Source organism: Geotrypetes seraphini, chromosome 2 (genome assembly GCF_902459505.1).
Source record: "Geotrypetes seraphini chromosome 2, aGeoSer1.1, whole genome shotgun sequence".
NCBI lineage: Eukaryota > Metazoa > Chordata > Amphibia > Gymnophiona > Dermophiidae > Geotrypetes > Geotrypetes seraphini.
The window spans coordinates 31926347-31945544 of record NC_047085.1 but is presented as its reverse complement, the minus strand read 5'-3'; the positions used below and the strand labels follow the sequence as shown (position 1 = coordinate 31945544).

The 19198-nt window shown below is 42.8% G+C and overlaps 1 protein-coding gene across 3 annotated transcripts in view; it reads left to right on the top strand.

Annotated features, from left to right (window-relative positions):
* PHF20L1 (PHD finger protein 20 like 1) overlaps window positions 1–19198 on the top strand; it is a 306054-nt gene that overhangs the window by 196460 nt on the left and 90396 nt on the right. For all 3 annotated transcript variants that reach the window (XM_033931888.1, XM_033931889.1, XM_033931890.1), the window contains one exon: window positions 17079–17366. In XM_033931888.1, coding sequence (XP_033787779.1) covers window positions 17079–17366 — 288 coding nt within the window. The remainder of the gene's footprint in view (window positions 1–17078; window positions 17367–19198) is intronic.

Here is a 19198-nt window from a genome sequence, read left to right as displayed (position 1 = left end):
CCATTGGTCTGACCCAGTAAGGCTATTCTTATTCTCTTATGATGAATGCAGGGGAATTGAGAGGGAAACAGAGGGGAGATGCTCAGGAGATGGAAGCTGGTGAGGACAGATAGGGACACAAAAGGGAAGATGGATGGTGTACCTAGAGTAGAAATATAAAATGGATAGGCAGGCGATTCTGTTAAGACAGTTATGAGAAAAAAAACCCAAAAAAGCAGAAAATGGACTCTGATACCTAAGTGAATACCAAAGGTAGAAGTGGTAAATTGCACCATTTGAATGAATTCATATGACGGGAGCTAACCAGTGATGTAAGATTTGTTCCTGTTAAGGGCATATATAGATTATTCCAAGGGGGTGGTTGTTTAAAGATTTTGAACCTTTGGTATTTATGAGGTAGGAGTGTTTCACTAGTCTGCAATGAGGGGATTGCCCAAGGTCACAAGGAGCAGTGTGTGTTTGAACCCACAACTGCAGGGTACTGAGGCTGTAGCTTTAACCACTGCACCACACTCTGAAAGCTGACATACGAGTATTTCAATAAATTCATTCATTCAATTTTTTAGCCCATCTTCCCAAAGGAGCTCAGAATGAGTTACAAATCAGGTACTCACAAATTCAGCATAAAAAATCTTTTATGTCTGGTTTACCATCCAAATTATTGAATGAAAACTGCCAGAACTTCAAAGGGATCGTGAGAAAGGAGGGGGAAAGTTTCAGACTCTTGCCTGTGAGCTGCTATTACAAAAGCACTCAGGCTAAACAATGGAGCTACCTCACTGGCACAACAACCTCTTTCCACCCAATTTCCCCCCCCAGAACCAGTTAAATTCCTTTACATCCTTTTAAATTTCAATTTTCCATAATCAAAGAGCAAATTTTAAAGCTCTGATATAAACGAACACACTACAATGTTCTCCCCAGAACTTTTTTCCAGCGGGTGGCATGAAAAAGTAGCCGGGTGGTGTGGGACAGGGAAATTTGGTGGTGGAGAAAATTAAGGGCTCCTTTTACTAAGCTGCAATAGCGTTTTTAGCGCGTGCAGAATTGCCGCACTACACGGCTAGAACTAATGCCAACTCAGTGCTGGTGTTAGCGTCTAGCACGTGCGGCAATTCTGCGCGAGCTAAGCACCCGGTAAAACTGCTATCGCAGCTTAGTAAAAGGAGCCCTAAATGTGTACTATTTGTATTAGTTAATTATTATTAGTTATTTTCCAATGCTCAATATGACTGCCTTTCTTAAGGTCTGACACTTGTTCCATAATTTTTTATTAAATTTAAGAAGTATCCAATTCTAGAAGTGAATAATTAGATATTTGCCCTCTTTCAAATGAGCAGCGTCTCTCAAACTTTTTAAACTCCGGCACACTAAACAGAGCAAATGTTTTTTGTGGCACACTAAATGCAGCAAATATTTTTCATGGCTGGAAAAAATTTCTGGGGAGAACACTGTTGCTGTTAGTTTTCAAGGACCAATCACGTCAAAGAATGATGCTTATCTGGGCAGTTATATAATAAAAAGAATGGATAAGATAACATGAGAAGTGAAATTGTCATGAATCAGAGGGATACATACCCTGTAGGTCCTAAAAGCAGGCTTGTGGATTAGATATAAACTATGAAGGCAGTGGTGTACCTAGCATATGTGACACCCGAGGCCCATCATTTTTTGACATCCCTCCATCTGTATGAAAAACATGATTTTTAGTAACAATCTACACATCACACAAGAGTGTACCTAGGAAAAGGCAGCATCTTACATACTGCAGTGAGCAGTACATCAATACACCCATTGTAAAACTAAACAAGCCAGACTAGTACAGATCAATCCTACACAGTCAATCCTAACTGAAAACCATGTCTTTCGAACACAGAACACAGTAAACACCTTCGCCTAGTATGGAATATGTAATCACAAACTAACCCCTCTACCTTTTATAAAACTGTAATGTGGTTTTTAGCCATGGTGGTAACAGCTCAGACTCTCATAGAATTCTGAGCAATTACCACCATGGCTGGTGCTAAAAAAACGCTCTACAGTTTTGTAAAAGGGGGAAGAAAAATAGAAAAACGTAGACAAAGGTTAAATTGAACCACCAAGAAGCTGGACTCTGCATACAATGCAACACCACAGAAACAGCGATGCATCTCCCCTAAAGCAAAAAAATAAATAAATATAATTTTTTTCTACATTGTCTTCTCTGGTTTCTGCTTTCCTCATAGTCTTGTCACTCTCTTCCTTTCATCCACTGTCTACCCTCTCTCTGCCCCTTCTATATGGCATCTTCTCCCCTTGTATTTCACTTCCATCTCTCCCTTCACCCCTGTTATTCTGGCATCCATCTTCTTCCCTTCCCTTCCCTCCTCCAATGGTCTGGCATCTCTCTCCTCTTCTTTCCTTCCCTCTCCCACACCCCCATGGTCTGGCATTTTACTCTCTCCTCTCCCTTCCCCCCACTTCCATCAGCATCTGCCCCCTTTCTTTGCCTCCAACCCAATTCCATCCAGTATCCTTCCCCCTTATGTCTCTCTCTCCTTTCCCTGCACACCAATTCCATCAGCATCTGCCGCCTTTCTCTCCCTCTACAACCCTTCTATACCACCCTGACCCCCTTTTTCTCCCTCCACAACCCTTCTATGCTCCTCTCTCCCTCCAAACCAGCAAAGTCCCATGATGACTGCTTCTCTTGCCTCTGGAAAATGTAAGTGACGTTGGAAGGGGGTGAGCCGGAAGACGCAGGGAGTTGCGGCAAGGTTCCGCAATGACTGCAGCTGCCGGTCCACCCCTTCTGACGTCTCTTACATCTTCTGGAGGCAGAGGCAGCAAATGCAGTCATTGTGGGACCTTCCTGCACTTCAGTGCGGCTGCCGACTCTGCTTTGGAATAAGTACGGCAGCTGCACTGAGGGGCAGGTGCCATTTAGAGCAGCTCGGAAGGTTCTTGATCCAGCCGGCTGTATACCCCCTAGGGCTGGCAACTGGGGCGGTCTGCCACTGTATGAGGGGACAAAAAATAATAGAGGAAGGCTGATCGGCCCAAGATCGCGATCGACCTATTGTGGAAATACTGCCAGGTCCTGCCTTCGCGGAAACAGAAAGTAGACAGGACCCGGCAGCTAGAAGAGCAAATTGTAAGCTTCACTGACCTGTCTCCCGCCTTAGCCCGTAGCGAACGCATGCTTCGGGGCTCTAACATGTGCGTGCCGGCTTCCCTTCTCTTCCCCCCCCCCCCACCCTCTCGGACATAACTTCCGGTTTCAGAGGGAAGAGAAGGGAAGCCGGCGTGCACACTTTAGAGCCCTGGAGCATAAGTTCGCTATGGGCTAAGGCGTGAAATCTCCAAGCTGTTGGGTTTTTTTTTTTTTTTGCTGTTGAGTAGCACCGGTGGCAGCAGCAGCATAATTCACAGCGAATGATAGTCGGGCGGTCATCTAAATTACCCGGGCGGACCGCCCAGCTAAAAGGCCCTAGGGAGAACAGGTATCGATTTTATGGTCGCACCCTGACACAATTTGCACATTAAAAAAAAGAAATAATAAATTTGTACATCATTGAGTTGGCCCCGTATATATCAGAGCTTTAAAATTTGCTCTTTGATTATGCTTGAGTACCTGAATAAATTCATATAAACCATTCTGAGCTCCCTTTGGAGAATGGTATAGAAAATGAAATAAATAAAGGAAAGTGAAGTTCTATGAAAACAAACCAACTAAATTTCACTAAGGTGGGCTTTTACAAAGATATGCTGATAGAAGAAGGTCACTAAGCAAGAAAAACTTGAAGGCTTTTTGTTTTCTCTAATGAAAATACTAGGGCTGTACATTGATTAAAAATTTAAGTACACAATTAAAATTATTATTATTTTATTTACAACTAGTTTTTTAGCCCGTTACATTAAAGGGTGCTAGAATAGATGTGTAGACTTAGGCATTTCTTTCTCTCTTTCTGTGTGTCTTTTTTTTTTTTTCTTTCTCCCAGCCCCCCTTTCTTTCTGTCTCTCCCCTCTGTCCAGCAGTAGCCCTTCTCCCTTCTTTTTACCTACCAATATTCCCATTTCCCCTTTTACCTTTCCTATTTCCACCTTTTTCCACCCCATCCAGCATCATTAGAGTACCTGTTGCATTGTTAGTGTTCCAGTGTCTCCTCTGCCTTGGGTCTGGGCCGACTATTGTGGGCCAGGATTGCCAGGGGTGCCCTGTGGGACAGGCAGGGGCAAGAGTCAGCAGAGGTGGGGGAGTTCTGGGTGGCAGCGTGAGTTCACTCTGCCGTGTCGCGGGGAGCTGGTGTTTGCACATCTAGCCACTTCCTCTAGAGTCCCTACTGCAGTGCACAGGCATTGCATCGTGCAGCGGTGACGTCTAGGCCTTGCACTGCCACGTCTCTCCTGAGCCGCGATGAAGAGGGCAGGGGGTGCTAGCGGCTGGCAGCCGCTGCTCCGCACCGCCTTTCGCCTCAAGCCGCTACGGCCTCCTCCCGGCAGCCGCCGCTCCACACTGCCTTGCCGCGGCAACATCTAAAGCCACTTCTGCCAGTAGGGCTGTATTGTGAGGTGGAGAGCAGGGAAGCTTGTCTGGCGCGCATGCGCACTCATGCCACTGCGACAGATCAGGGAACATGCGGCGTAAGTGCGCATATGCGCTTAGCGTTTTATTATATATGATTCACTTAGAATAAAGAAAAGCAATCGTACAAATCATAAACGTTAATAGCAAAGGATTTTTGGAGGATAGCCAAGATGTGATTCAGTCAAGAGCCACTCTATTGATAATTTGTATGTCTGAGTTAGATAAAACACTTAAATGAAAACTTATTTTAAAAATAGAATGGCTAAGTTTTATAGTGAGTCAGTACAAGTCTTCCCAGATGTCTCCAGAGGAACTCAGTTAAGGAGAAAATAATTTTTAAAGTTAAAATCAAGAGTAGTTGCTCTGGAGGCATCTTTCTTTTTGAAGTTCCCTTGTAAGTGTCTGATAAAATTGCAAGACACTGAATATATATTTTAGGACCCTATTCCATTACAGCAATTTCTGAATTCACATGAAACAACGTAATTATTTGCTGACTAGTGGCACGGTTATTAGGAAATGCTCTAGTAATGTAATGGACAGATTTATGTCCATTTAATATTTCTTTTAGATTTATGATAATGTATAAATATTTTCTCTCATTTTATGGGCTAGAAAGGAATGCTTTATTTTACTATTAAAATTCTTAATCGCTGTGTTTAATTGCATAAAGCATCCCCTCACATTTCCTCCTGTATAGTGCAATATAAACAGTACATAGCAGACATAAATTCTCAAAACTGACACATTTCAATTCAATTCCATAGAAAGACAGTTATTTCAAATCCCATTACCCCCTTACTAAACTAAAAATAAAATCATTCATCTAACCTTTGTTGTCTGGTGATTTTATCCTTCTAATCATCTCATTCCACATCTCTGGTTCTGCTTCCCTGTGCTGTCTATTCATTCTTTCTTTTTCTTTTTTCCCCTCATTACTTTCTGTCCTATATCCATCTTTCATGATCAACTTTTCTTCCTCCTTTTCAAATCTGTCTAGTTTCCGTCTTTTCTCTTCCCTTTCCCTGACATTCATGGGCAACATCATCTCTCTCCCTTTCCGTGGGTACCCTCTCTTCCCTTCTTCTGCAAACCACTATGTGCTCACCATTTCTCTTTCCCTCCTGTCACCATTTCCCTTGTTTTTTCCATCCCTATTTCCAGAATCTGGTCCTCTCAAACATCCCTGTCTGCACCTCTTTCTCCCAGCAAATCTTCCTGTGATCCTATTATCTCTCTCTTCTTTCTTCCTATGGTTGTGTGTCTCTTTCTCTTCTTCCTCCCTCTGTGGTTGTGTATGTGTCTCTCTCTCTCTCTCTCTCTTCTTCCTCCCTCTGTGGTTGTGTCTCTCTCTCTTCTTCCTCCCTCTGTGGTTGTGTGTGTCTCTCTCTCTCTTCTTCCTCCCTCTGTGGTTGTGTGTCTTTCTCTCTCTCTCTTCTTCCTCTCTTCTTTCTCCCTCTGTGGTTGTCTCTCTCTCTATCTTCTTCCTCCCTCTGTGGTTATGTGTCTTTCTCTCTCTCTTCTTCCTCCTCTGTGGTTGTCTCTCTTTCTCTCTGCTTCCTCCCTATGTGGTGTGTGTGTGTGTGTCTCTCTCTCTCTCTCTCTTCTGTGCTGTGTGTGTGTCTATCTCTCTTCTTCCTCCCTCTGTGGTTGTGTGTGTGTCTCTCTTCTTCCTCCCTCTGTGGTTGTGTGTGTGTCTCTCTCTCTTCTTCCTCCCTCTGTGGTTGTGTGTGTATCTCTCTCGTCTTCCTCCCTCTGTGGTTGTGTGTGTGTCTCTCTCGTCTTCCTCCCTCTGTAGTTGTGTGTGTGTCTCTCTCTTCTTCCTCCCTCTGTGGTTGTGTGTGTGTCTCTCTCCTCCCTCCCTCTGCGGTTATGTGTCTCTCTCCTTCCTCCCTCTGCGGTTGTGTGTGTGTCTCTCTCTCCACCCTCCCTCTGCGGTTGAGTGTCTCTCTCCTCCCTCCCTCTGCGGTTGTGTGTGTCTCTCTCTCTCTTCTTCCTCCCTCTGTGGTTGTGTGTGTGTCTCTCTCCTTCCTCCCTCTGTGGTTGTGTGTGTGTCTCTCTCTCTCTTCTTCCTCCCTCTGTGGTTGTGTGTGTGTCTCTCTCTCTCTTCTTCCTCCCTCTGTGGTTGTGTGTGTGTCTCTCTCTCTCTTCTTCCTCCCTCTGTGGTTGTCTCTCTCTCTCTCTCTCTTCTTCCTCCCTCTATGGTTGTGTGTGTGTGTCTCTCTCTCTTCTTCCTCCTTCTGTGGGTGTGGGTGTGTCTGTCTCTCTCTTCTTCCTCCCTCTGTGGTTGTGTGTGTGTCTCTCTCTCTTCTTCCTCCCTCTGTGGTTGTGTGTGTGTCTCTCTCTCTCTTCTTCCTCCCTCTGTGGTTGTGTGTGTGTCTCTCTCTCTCTTCTTCCTCCCTCTGTGGTTCTCTCTCTCTTCTTCCTCCCTCTGTGGTCTCTCTCTCTCTCTTCTTCCTCCCTCTATGGTTCTCTCTCTCTCTCTCTTCTTCCTCCCTCTGTGGTCTCTCTCTCTCTCTCTTCTTCCTCCCTCTATGGTTGTGTCTCTCTCTCTTCTTCCTCCTTCTGTGGGTGTGGGTGTGTCTGTCTCTCTCTTCTTCCTCCCTCTGTGGGTGTGGGTGTGTCTGTCTCTCTTCTTCCTCCCTCTGTGGTTGTGTGTGTGTGTCTCTCTCTTCTTCCTCCCTCTGTGGTTGTGTGTGTGTGTGTGTCTCTCTCTCTTCTTCCTCCCTCTGTGGTTGTGTGTGTGTGTGTGTCTCTCTCTCTCTTCTTCCTCCATCTGTGGTTGTGTGTGTGTGTGTGTGTGTCTCTCTCTCTCTTCTTCCTCCCTCTGTGGTTGTGTGTGTGTGTCTCTCTCTCTCTCCTCCCCTGCCCTCCTAGAATCGGATCAGTTGCTCTCCTTACCTCCCTCTAACTAACCTTTTATAGCCTGTTGGCAGTGTTAGTGATTAAAGCAGAGCACTGCTGTCAAGCTCGCTTGCTTCACAACCTCTCGCAGTCTCTTCAGTCCCTATACACTGGAACAGCTGATGTAACTTCCTTTTCCAGTGTAGCAGGAGGAGGATTGAGAGAGAGTGGAGCCAGCATGCTTACCAGCGGTGCTCTGCTTTAATTGCTAGCACTGCCAGTAAGCTACAAAAGGTTGGAGGGAGGGAGGGGGCTATAGTGAACCGTGGCAGGTAGCAGTGGTGGCATTGGCAGCTCTCTGGGGTGGGCATCAGTGGCATTGGCAGCTCTCTGGGGGTGGGCAGCGGCAGCAATGGCAGCTCTCTGGGGTGGGCAGCGGCGGCATCCGTAGCTCTCTGGTGGTGGGCCGTGGTGGCAACGGTAGCTCTGGGGGTGGGCCACAGCGCAATGGTAGCGCTCTAGGGGTGAGTGGCAGCGGCATCAAAACATCTCTCCGGGGATGGGCAATGGTGGCAATGGTAGCTCTTTGGATGTGGGTGTGTGCAGCAGCGGTGGCAAGGCAGCTATCCGGGGGTTGGTGGCAGTGGCAAAGGCAAGGCATCTCTCTGGGGGTGGCATCGGTGGTAATGACAAAAAGGAAGCAGTAATACAAAGTTCCTCCGATGTTGTCTTTGGCCTGACTTCACTTCCAGTTGAGCGCACCAGAAGTGCTGTCAGCCAGACTCATAAATCTTGTTAAAATTTTTTGTTGTCGTTAAACAATTAACATGTTCATCGCTTTATTAACACGCTAATTGTTCAGCCCTAGAAAATACTGAATTGTACCCAAATTCTGGATTATTATTAGCAAAAATATTGTTTAAATGTCAAACTTGCAGAATTTACAAATTTTGTGCACAGAATTCCACTAAGGTAATATTTTCTCTTCCATACACAGTACCCCGGAAGCAGCTCTAGAGTTTCAATGCATGAATGTATTGATGATACAAGAAAGAGGCTTTGGATTTTCTAGTTACCGGTACTGGGAAACATTCTGGAAAATTTCAAAATTTATGTAAGACTTAATATACTGCAATGTTGGAGAACCAGCTAAGTGGTGTGCAAAGCTAAAGTAGGATATAGAAGTAGGTAGAAAAACAAAGGTAAGAGAAGATAAGGCAGAGAGAGGGTGGGGAGGATATAGTGAACTTCAATTTGTATAGGACAGGTAAGGAAAGCAGAATGGAGGAGACTATTACAAAAAGGTTGGCTTCACCTTAACTAGAGTAGAACCAGGTTGCTGGTACTAATAATAAGAAAAAGAACATCTTTTAAAATGGACTAGGATAAATGCAGGTTATCTCTCAGGAGAGCATGGTTCAGTTTAAGGTATTTTGTAGTGTAAAGGATTCCAGACAGTAAGCTTTGTATCCCTGGTTGCAAATTGTTTGCAGAAGTGTGTATTACAGCTTTCAACTCTGCCTCCTTCCCTAGTAGGTTTTACTGCCACCTTCAGTTTTTCCTTCTGCAAGCAAATTGAGAACCTGGTTTCTGATCTGCTCTGTTTAAATTTGTTATTTTCATAGGTTTTTTTTCACCACATTTCCTCCATTTTTTTTCTTTGTGGCAGCTCTTCCTGGAGAAGACACAGACTTTCTGAGTGAGGTCTGCTGCTGGCAGGGCAACCCTCAGGTATACCTGATAGCCAGTCTTCATTAACGGATTTGGAGCTTGAGGTCTGTTCCCCTAGAGCAGTGGTCTCAAACTCAAACCCTTTTGGATTTGTAGCTAGTTGGAAGGCCTCAGAAAAAAAATAGTTAATGACTTATTAAAGAAATGACAATTTTGCATGAAGTAAAACTCTTTATAGTTTATAAATCTTTCCTTTTGGCTAAGTCTTAATAATAATATTGTAATTTATAGCTAAAGAGACATATGATCAAGAAACTGTTTTATTTTACTTTTGTGATTATGATAAACATACCGAGGGCCTCAAAATAGTACCTGGTGGGCTGCATGTGGCTGCCGGGCTGCAAGTTTGAGACCACTGCCCTAGAGACTATCTTGCCTCCTGATTTATCAGGGGCTTGAGTGCAGGCTGTTTGGCACAAGTGAGGGTCTGTTTGGGCTTTGAGAGTGCCGGCTGTGTTTTCACTCTCCCTGTTTTAGCGTGCATTCTTTCTAGGAGTTAAAGGTCTCAACATGGCTTAGACTGGTAGCCTGAAGATCAATTTGTTTATGGATCAAGGATCAGTTCTGGGGCAAAAAGTCTTCTCCAGTTCTTTGCAGCTGCAGTGAGAGCTGACAGGCAGGCACCAGCATAGCACAGTGAGTATAGCTCATTATAGTCTAGGGGGGAAAAATCGGAGGGGGGGGGTCTAAATTTGTTGAATTTGAGGGTTTCCACGGCCAGAGATAGGGTTCCCTACCTCCAGTACCCCCTTCCCTGAATTTTTTGGCACAAAATTGCTGCCATCGTGCCCATCTTAGATTTTCCCGATTTTCTTTTAATAGCCTCTATCTGCCCCCAACCCCTCGATTTTCATTAAAATTGGTAGGGATGGACTGCTCTCGCGGTACATGGGCACCCCCAGGAGTGCCCATGTACCGCGATACACGTGACAGAGGGGTGGGAGCCACATGCTTGGCCTCTGAGCCCTCTAGGTTGGAGAAACCACAGATGGGCCTGGGGATTTGGGGAAAAAATCTCTCCCAGAATCTCTAAACAGTGAAGTCCCTAAACACAGGTGCCTGTATGCTGCAGAGCCCAAGAGGTGCCAGTCTTGAATCCCTACAGGGGTCTTTTGAACCTTCTTTTCAGGGGCTTACTCCAGACTTTGTATCTGTATTATGGAAAATGTGTTTGAATTGCTGGGGGTCCCCTATGCTGTCTGCGGGCATGCAGGTACAGGATCAAGAGGAGATTCCTCTCTAGTCCACTCCTCAGAGAAGCATGTTACTGGGCCATCAGAACCAGTCCAAGAGAAACTGGGATGGTTGGAGGTCAGATTCCATGCCTTTATTGGGATGGTTGGAGGTCAGATTCCATGCCTTTATTATTCCAGTGTAAAAAGTTATTCCTGGAGAATTTGGGTTTCCTTGCCGATAGACTTTGGACACAGGAGAATGGTCATTGTCCAGAAAGACATTTTACCTCATTGTTCGACATTGGGGGTATCCCAAAGATGGATGGCTTCTGCTTGAGACCCTGGCAAGTGAGTTAAGAGGACAAAAGAAAACAGAGACCAGTGCCTGAGACCAACATGATTTGAAGAATAAAATGATGAGACAACAAAAGGTAGACGGTGCTTGGCACCAGCTTCAGACCCTCCCCACTTGCAGCAGCTAACTTATGACACTGCTTAGGCCCACCCCGTAGCTGCAATTGGTCTCTGATAGGTGCCTAGAGCACTTTGAAACCACCCCTCTGGCCCTTCCCTCCCAGATGACATGTCACATGCTGATGCAAAGCATATTTGGATTGGACACGCCCAATGTCTAGTCCCAGTGTGCTTTGTCGAGAAAAGCAGGATGCTGAAGCATTTAAACCGCTTCGGCATCTACCATGCTGTTTTTGTTGGTTTTGCCTGCCTACCTCCTGCCATTCTGCTGTGCCACCTGTTCAGCCTCAGTCATGAGCTGGAGGGTGTTAAAAATTGCTGTTTAAGGGGGGGGGGTGGAGAGTAAGGGAGCAATCCAAAATCTTGCTGATTGACCCTAAGATAAGGAGGGCATGGGGGTGGGGTAAGGAGCACAACCTCTTGAGCCGGCCCTGGCATTCTTGTAGAAACTTTTTGGTAACCACTTCACCCTTATGGCAAGGTTCATTGTATAATGAGATTTAGATTCATGAAGCCTATCTATGATCAATAGCTGACTCTATCAATTAAATTTGGTCATTTAGTTTAAAAACTGTGTTTACTCAGGTTCCCTTTGTCTAATACAATATTGCATATATGCAATAATAAGGGAAATTAGGAAGAGCGAAAACTTTAACATCCTTGTGTGGAGTTGGCAAGATGGAGAACTTCCAACTGGCTTGTGTGTGATGCCAGTGTTTTATTAGGAAGGAGTGGTGTGGCAGCCGTGATAGGGGTGTAATCTGCACAGAATGGAAGATGCAACAGTTTTTTTTTTTTTTTTTTTTTTGGGGGGGGGGGGGCAGTGGCATTACCTCAGGTACAAACTTAGATTGTAAGCTCTCTGGGGACAGGGAAATATCTAGTGTGCCTGCATATAACTCATCTTAAGGTGAAAAGGCGTGAGCTAAATCTAAATAAAATATATGTTGCCATTCACAGAGCATCAGAAAACATTGGGATATAACACTTATTATAGTATGAATACTAATGCTTAAAGAGATGGTTCTCATCCCTGTCCTGGAAATGGGCATTTTTCAGACTAGCAATAGTATAAATAGATGCACTGACAGTGTTGCCTCTAATCACAATCTTAGAACTCCATATAAAACCTTTTAAGCTGTATCTTCATAATGTGCCTTCCATACGGCTATTCTTTCTGATATTGATGAGCTGTACTCCTTCATAGATCAGCTTAGCTGACTTTATATAACATTCAGTATGAATATAAATCAGATCAAAATTGCTATTTTTCACTTTGTAAAATTTCAAGATGCATTCTGAAGATGCAACTTGAAAAGGTGTGATTAGAGGCAACACTTATTTATGCCATAAGTACAAGTTTAACCAAAGAGCACAGCCATTGTGGTTGCAGTAGATATATTTAATCCCAATTCCTTACCAATATATTAGAAAGCAGAGAGGCTGATGTGCTTCCAGGGCAGGGCAGAGAATGGATGACTGATGAGGCAAACGGTTTATTGGTCAAGAAGACAAGAGTTCTAGAACAGTCATGATTTGAATTTGTGGACGGGTTTGAGGATCAGCAGTAAGGAAGCACAGGGTGGTATATGCATAGAACGTTCTCCTGCTGGACAAGCTGTATATAGGAATGTAAGACTGTGTGGCATATGCGCCAAGAATCCTTCACGTTGCCCATTTTCCCAGCTTGACTTTCCCACAAGGCCAAAGTGGATGAGCCTAGAAGTTTTTAATTTGATATCAGTTTTTCTGTTTCTGTACATCTCTTGTAATTAGTCTGTAATCAAGTAAATATTTCTCTAGATTGGCGTTGTCGTATCAATTGATTTGAGCCTGCGCTCGTAGTTGAGACGCTACGTTCTAGTGAGTAGGCACTTATTCCCTCACTTTTCGTCCCTAAGTTGTGGAGCTCGCTTCCTTTGCCTCTGTGAAAGGAAACTGACTTTCTCCTAAGTGATAATTGATTGAAGGTGTATTTCTGTGGGAATGCTTTCAATTAATATGCCTTGTTTTAGGGAATAGTATTTTATTCTGCTTTGTTTGAGTTTATATAAGATAGGGTGAGGGATTTGATATATCACTTTTCTGTGTTACAGCCAAAGCAGTTTACATTTTATCTCTGCCTAGTGGGCTCACAATCTTTGTGCATGTTTTATCTTGGTTTATTTTTTATAATTATCTATGTATTGATATATTTTTAATTTGTGACCTGTTTAGTTGATTATGTGCTTGAACTGTGAAAAATTAATCTAATAGGTGGTTTCACAATTAATAAATGAATAAAAAAGGCATTATATGGAGAAACTAGTAGCTTTCACTGTAGCATATGTTTGGTAATTGTGAATCCTGTGTTTAGACTACTTAAGAGTACCAATGACCAGAATATTACTTAAGTTGGTAGTTTTATTTTCTGTAATTTAATATAGTAATAAGCATTTATTGTTAATTATAGGCATACTGAAAGTTCATTGTGAATATTAGGAAAGGAGATGATCAGGTAGTAAATAATTTTTGCTTTGGCTAGTAAATATCATTTTTTCTTTCTCCCTGCTATTGTATAGGACTTTACGTTTTAGAGTTAGGGGAGTTAACTGAATAAGACATAAGAAATTTTAGATTACCATATTTTCACGCATATAACGTGCATACATGTATAACACGCTTACGCGTATAGCGCGCGGGTCCAAACCATTTGTGTAAAAAAATTTTTTTATATAGCACGCACACGCATATACCGCGCATGCTGCTATAACCTCCTCCCGCCACTCCCGCTTACTCCCTCTTCTGGCCTGCAAACCGGCATCCTCCCCCCCGCTCGCGTCACCCCCCCTCCCCTGCGATCCTACATCCCCCCCAGCACCGCAAAGACATTGGTCACTTACCCGATTGGGCACCGGTACCAGCACTAATGCACAGGACGTGCCAGTGCCAGTGCCCGAAGATCCTCCCTCGTTGGGCTGGGCTGGGCAGTGCGAGGGAAATCCTCCCTCTTCCCTGTGCCAGGCTGGACTGGGCTTTGAACATTTGCGCATGCTCAAAGCCTTCTGGTCTCGCTCTCTCCGAGATTCTCAGATTCTGAATCTCGGAGAGAGCGAAACCAGAAGGCTTTGAGCATGCGCAAATGCTCGAAGCCCAGTCCAGCCCGGCACAGGGAAGAGGGAGGATCTCCCTCGCACCGCCCAGCCCAGCCCAGCCCAGCCCATCGAGGGAGGATCTTCGGGCACTGGCACGTCCTGTGCATTGGTGCTGGTGCCGGTGCCCAATCGGGTAAGCGACCGATGTCTTTGCGGTGCTGGGGGGGATGTAGGATCGCGGGGGAGGGGAGGTGACGCGAGCGGGGGGGAGGATGCCGGTTCGCAGGGGAGATGCCGGATCGCACTGGAAAAAAAAATTTGTATAACGCGCTCACACATATAACGCGCATGGTTATACTCGGTTTGTAAAATTGTGTATAACGCGCCGTTATATGCATGAAAATACAGTAAGTCCTTCTGATCTTCCTAAACTCTGACTGCTAAGTTCAGGACTTCACTAGCAATCAATGTCAAGTCTATTAAACACTAGAGGTGCCAAGTTTGATATTTAGACCCAGGTCAACTTCCATCAGAAAACAAAAGGTGTTCCATTAATAACTGATGCCCATTAATCAAAAAATTTAGCCACTGTTGATCTAAATCAACATTGTGTTTGACTGCCATATTACCATCATTATCTGTCTTGGTATTTCTCCTTATATTTAGCAAAATTACATTACTGCTTTTCAAGAAATATTCAAGATGAATAAAATGGGTGTGTAGTTTAGCATCTGCATTATATCAGTTGCAGTTTCAAGCCTATGGGTAGGGTGATAGCTTGTTTAATTTTAATTTTGTTTTTTATTGATTTAGCAACTTCAGTAAAGAAAAAACAAGATGATATGCTTCTCTAAATATGAAGAATACTACAAGTCTCTCATAACATTAAACAATTCCCATATAGGGCTCCTTTTACAAAGGCGCGCTAGGGCCTTAACAAGCGGAATAGCGCGCGCTAAAATGACGCACACGCTAGCCGCTACTGCCTCCTTTTAAGCAGGCGGTAGATTTTTGGCTAGCGCGTGCTAATCCGTTGCATGCAGTAAAACCCATAGCGCACCTTCGTAAAAGGAGCCCATAGTATTCTTGTTCTCAAACCATAACGTATTGGGGTACATTTATTATTCCAGCTTTCAGTCATACTAGTACCCACACCATTAAATAGTAATCATTTCCACCCATGACGTTACATTCAAAAAACAAAAATCAGGAGGGGGAAGAGAAACGCCATATTATATTGGACAATAGTACTCCAAGTTTCCAAGTTTATTGTAAATTTGATTAAACGCTTATCAAAATACTAAGCGTATTGCAGCAATAAAATAGGGGTAAGAACAGAAATAAAAACAGAATTAAAAACAACAGTATTAAACAGACGAAATATACTCAGACAAACAAGACACAAAATAAATGTTGAAAATTTAATTTCTAATACTGATTTTACTTTTGGAGGATGATGTAAAATATATATAAATGCCATTTGCCTGTTCCTGGAAAGTAGACAGATAGATTTGATTTGATGTTTTAGTTTAAAACACTGGCGATCAGCGATAATGTGGACTAGGATATGGTTGACTAATTTCCTAATGTTATTTTGTAGTTCCTTATATGGAATTTGCATTTGCATTTTTTTTTGTAATCATGAATGTTTGTTACTAAGGTATTGTAATGAATAATCAAATAAATAAAGAACAAAAGGATAAGAGGGAGAACTACAATAAATACAGAAAGAAAACATATATGGGAAAAAACAAAAGGACTAAGGGGTTCAATAAGAAAAGAATAGTAACATAATTAGCCAAAAGCATCAATGAATAAGAAGCTTTTTAAAGCTCCTTTAAATTTATCTAAGTTCTGCTCTGCTTGAAGATAAGTGGGTAATGCGTTCCAGAGTGTGAGTGCAGTAACTGAGAATATTGGTTTTCTACGGGTATTTATTATTTTTAAAGGAACCCAAAGTAGATGCTGTCCAGAGGATCTTAAGGTTCTATTAGATTCATAAGGTATAAAATTTTTATCAAGGAATGCTGGTTCTGTAGTTTTGAGGGTTTTGAATATTAAAAGGGCAATCTTGTAAGTTATCCTGTATTGGACTGGAAGCCAATGGGCTTTTTTAAAAAGAGGGGTAACGTGTTCGAATTTTCCAGAGTTTGTAATCACTTTGATGGCAGTATTTTGTACTAACTGTAAGCACCTGATATCTTTCTGACAGATTCCCTGATTCCCCATAACTGTCTCACTCATCAATAAATGATGCAGTATATTGTTCATCTTCAATTGGCCTCCACCAGCCACTTATCCCAAACATGCAGTAGGGAGAAAGCGATATATTGCTCTACACACTGTTAAGAGAAAAAGGTTGCCAGATACTGTCCTATTCTAGGTAGCCTTCTTTTAGTAGGCGTATCAAAGAAGAGAAAAGTTAATTTAATCATGTATTTTTTTAATAGGTATAACTAATGGGCAGACTGGATGGACTGTTCAGGTCTTTATCTGCCGTCATTTACTATGTTACTATGTAACAATTTTTTTCATCACATAGGCTTTCCAAGCCTTTTGAAGCCAATCCTGAAGCTTCAATTTGCCTCAAATGATTTACTATTACCCATCAGGTTACTACCAGTAGTTGGTCTATGAGTTGGATTCCCCTGCTATGTTTGGGCCTAAATTAATCAAGCCCATCAAGAGCTGCATGAGATGCAGTGATAATTGTTGAACCTATAATGTTGTGGACCCAAGATAGTATCTCAGCCCAAAAGTTTTAAGTGACTTGGCAGGACCACCAAATATTTATGAAAGAGCCCACATTACCACACTTCCTCCAGCAGTATAAAGAGATGGCTGTGATAAATAGTATGGAGCCTCTCCAGATTATAAAACCAATGGTAAAGAATTTTATAGCTGTTCTCTGAATTATAGAACCAAGAGAAATCTTACATTAAAGATTTACATATATTTCTTTCCTTTTTCAAAAGATTCGTTCTTAAAATTCCATAGCTTGTTTAATTTTTAAATAGTCTTTTCTTTAAGCTTGTTACTTAAATGTTTTGAAAATGGGAGAAATCTGTATGATATTTGAAGATTCTTAACCAAGGTAAGAATGTAAGTTTGGTGAGTGTGGAGCTTGCTGTATAGCACATGACAAAAATGAATATATGAATGCTTTTTCACTTTTAATAAATAAGCTTTTTTTTTTTTTTTTTTTATATGTAGTCATTGCTATGAAAAAAACAGAGGATGTATCATGCCTGAAGGAACCTCTAGTAGATTTGGACCACAATAAGTTTAAGTGCAAAGTCCAAGGTTGCCCCAAGGCCTTCCGCAAAGCTAAACTCCTAGATTATCACCTAAAGTATTACCACAGCACAGATAAAGAGATGGAGCCTGAAACTAACTCACCTGAAAGAGCAATGCGAACTCGAGCTACCTCTGAGACTGTGCCAACCTCAACACTAGAATATCAGGAAGCCAAAAGACAGCAAACTGTGTCCAGCTCCTCTTGTGAGTACAGTTACATAAAAATAATTATCAAACTTTGATGTTTTATTGTGTGTACAGTTTGTTTATATTTTATTTTGGCTTAGCAGTTTCCTCCTATCAGTGATAGGAAGAATTTACACAGAACTAGCCTCTATTAGCACTGTAGCTTTCATTTGTGATTAACTGGTGGTGTTCACCTTGAAACAGATGTTTTCCAGAAGTCTGGTCAGTAGGAGTCACTCTTGAATGATGGATGGAACTGCTTTTGTTTTGGGGTTATGAAACCAGTGTTTCATAGTGGCAATAGGTGCCAACCTTGAGGAATAGAAGCCAGATCTTGTAATGTAGATACATCTTAGCTTAATAATAGAAAACTACCACCTCCAATACTACCCTCTTGCCTAATCTCAGTTCCAGAGCTTCTGTCTCTGTGCAGACAGAAAATGTTACCCAAGTAAAGGGAGTGGTTCCTTGTGCAAGCTGTCTTCAGCTTGAATCCCTAATGAAGGAAATAAAAGAACTTTGAGAGGAGTTGGCAAGACTGAGAAGCATCCATGAGAATGAGAGGTATATCAATGAAATGGTTCATGAGGTGTCAAAGATTTCCAGCAGAGGTGAAGAAGAGGCTGTGCTAAGGGAAGACAACTGGATTCAGATTATGGAACCCTGCAAAATTAGTACTGTGACTCCACCCACCCTTGAACTGAAGAACCAGTATGCAGCCCTAGAAGTGGAGGAGATGAAAGCATCCCAGGGAGAGGAAGGACCAAAGCTTGAAATCCCCAAAATTACTGGATCTATGACCACTAGGTAGCGTAAGGTAGTGGTGGTTGACGATTTCCTTCTGAGGGGTACAGAAGCGTCCATCTACAGACATGATGTCATGAGAGGTATGCTGTCTGCCTGGTACCAAAATCCAAGATGTTATGGAGAGATTGCCAAAACTCATCAAGCTTGATGACTATTATCCGATGCTGTTTATCCACATTGGCACTAATGATACTGCCAGGTTCCCCTGTGAACGTATCAAAAGTGACTTTGTGGCTCTGGGAGAGAAGGTGAAGCAGTCAGGTGCGCAGGTGGTATTCTTGTCCATCCTCCGTGTTGAGGGTAAAGGCCAGAGCAGAGAAGCTCGCATTCTAGAGATGAATGCATTGCTAAGTGGATGGTGTGGAGAATATTTGGTTTCCTGGACCATGGGATGATTTTCCAAGGGCTGCTAAGCAGAGATAGTGTGCATCTATCAAAGACTGAAAGAAGTGTCTGCCTGCAGGCTGGCTAATCTAAATAAGAGGGCTTTAAACTAGAATCATTGGGACAGGATGATCAAAGCCCCCCAGATAAGTATAAGCACTCATGTAAGTAAATCACTGAATACCTCTACATGGATGAGAAAAGAGGGCAATATCTGGAAAGCAGCATTTACTAATGCTCAAAGTATGGGAAATAAGATTCTGGATCTAGAAGCTGTGATGGAAGAAGATGAGTTTGCTACATATAGTGGTGATCACGGAGAGTTAGTTAACGAAGAATCATGAGTGGGATGTAGTAATACCGGGCTATAATCTGTTCAGGAAAGACATAGTAGGAAGAAAAGGAGGAGGAGGAGTAGCATTATATGTTAAAGATCATATTAAAGCCACACAATTGCAGGATCTTCAGGACAAGGAAGAGACATTGTAGATCAATTTGTAAAGAGGGAATAGTGAATATATTTACATTGGTGTGATATAAAGGCATCCTTCACAGACTGAAGAAGTGGACAGAGATTTATAGTAGACATTCAGAATATAGCTAAAAAAGGGGAAGTTTTACTAATAGGTGATTTTAACATGCTGGATGTTGATTAGGGT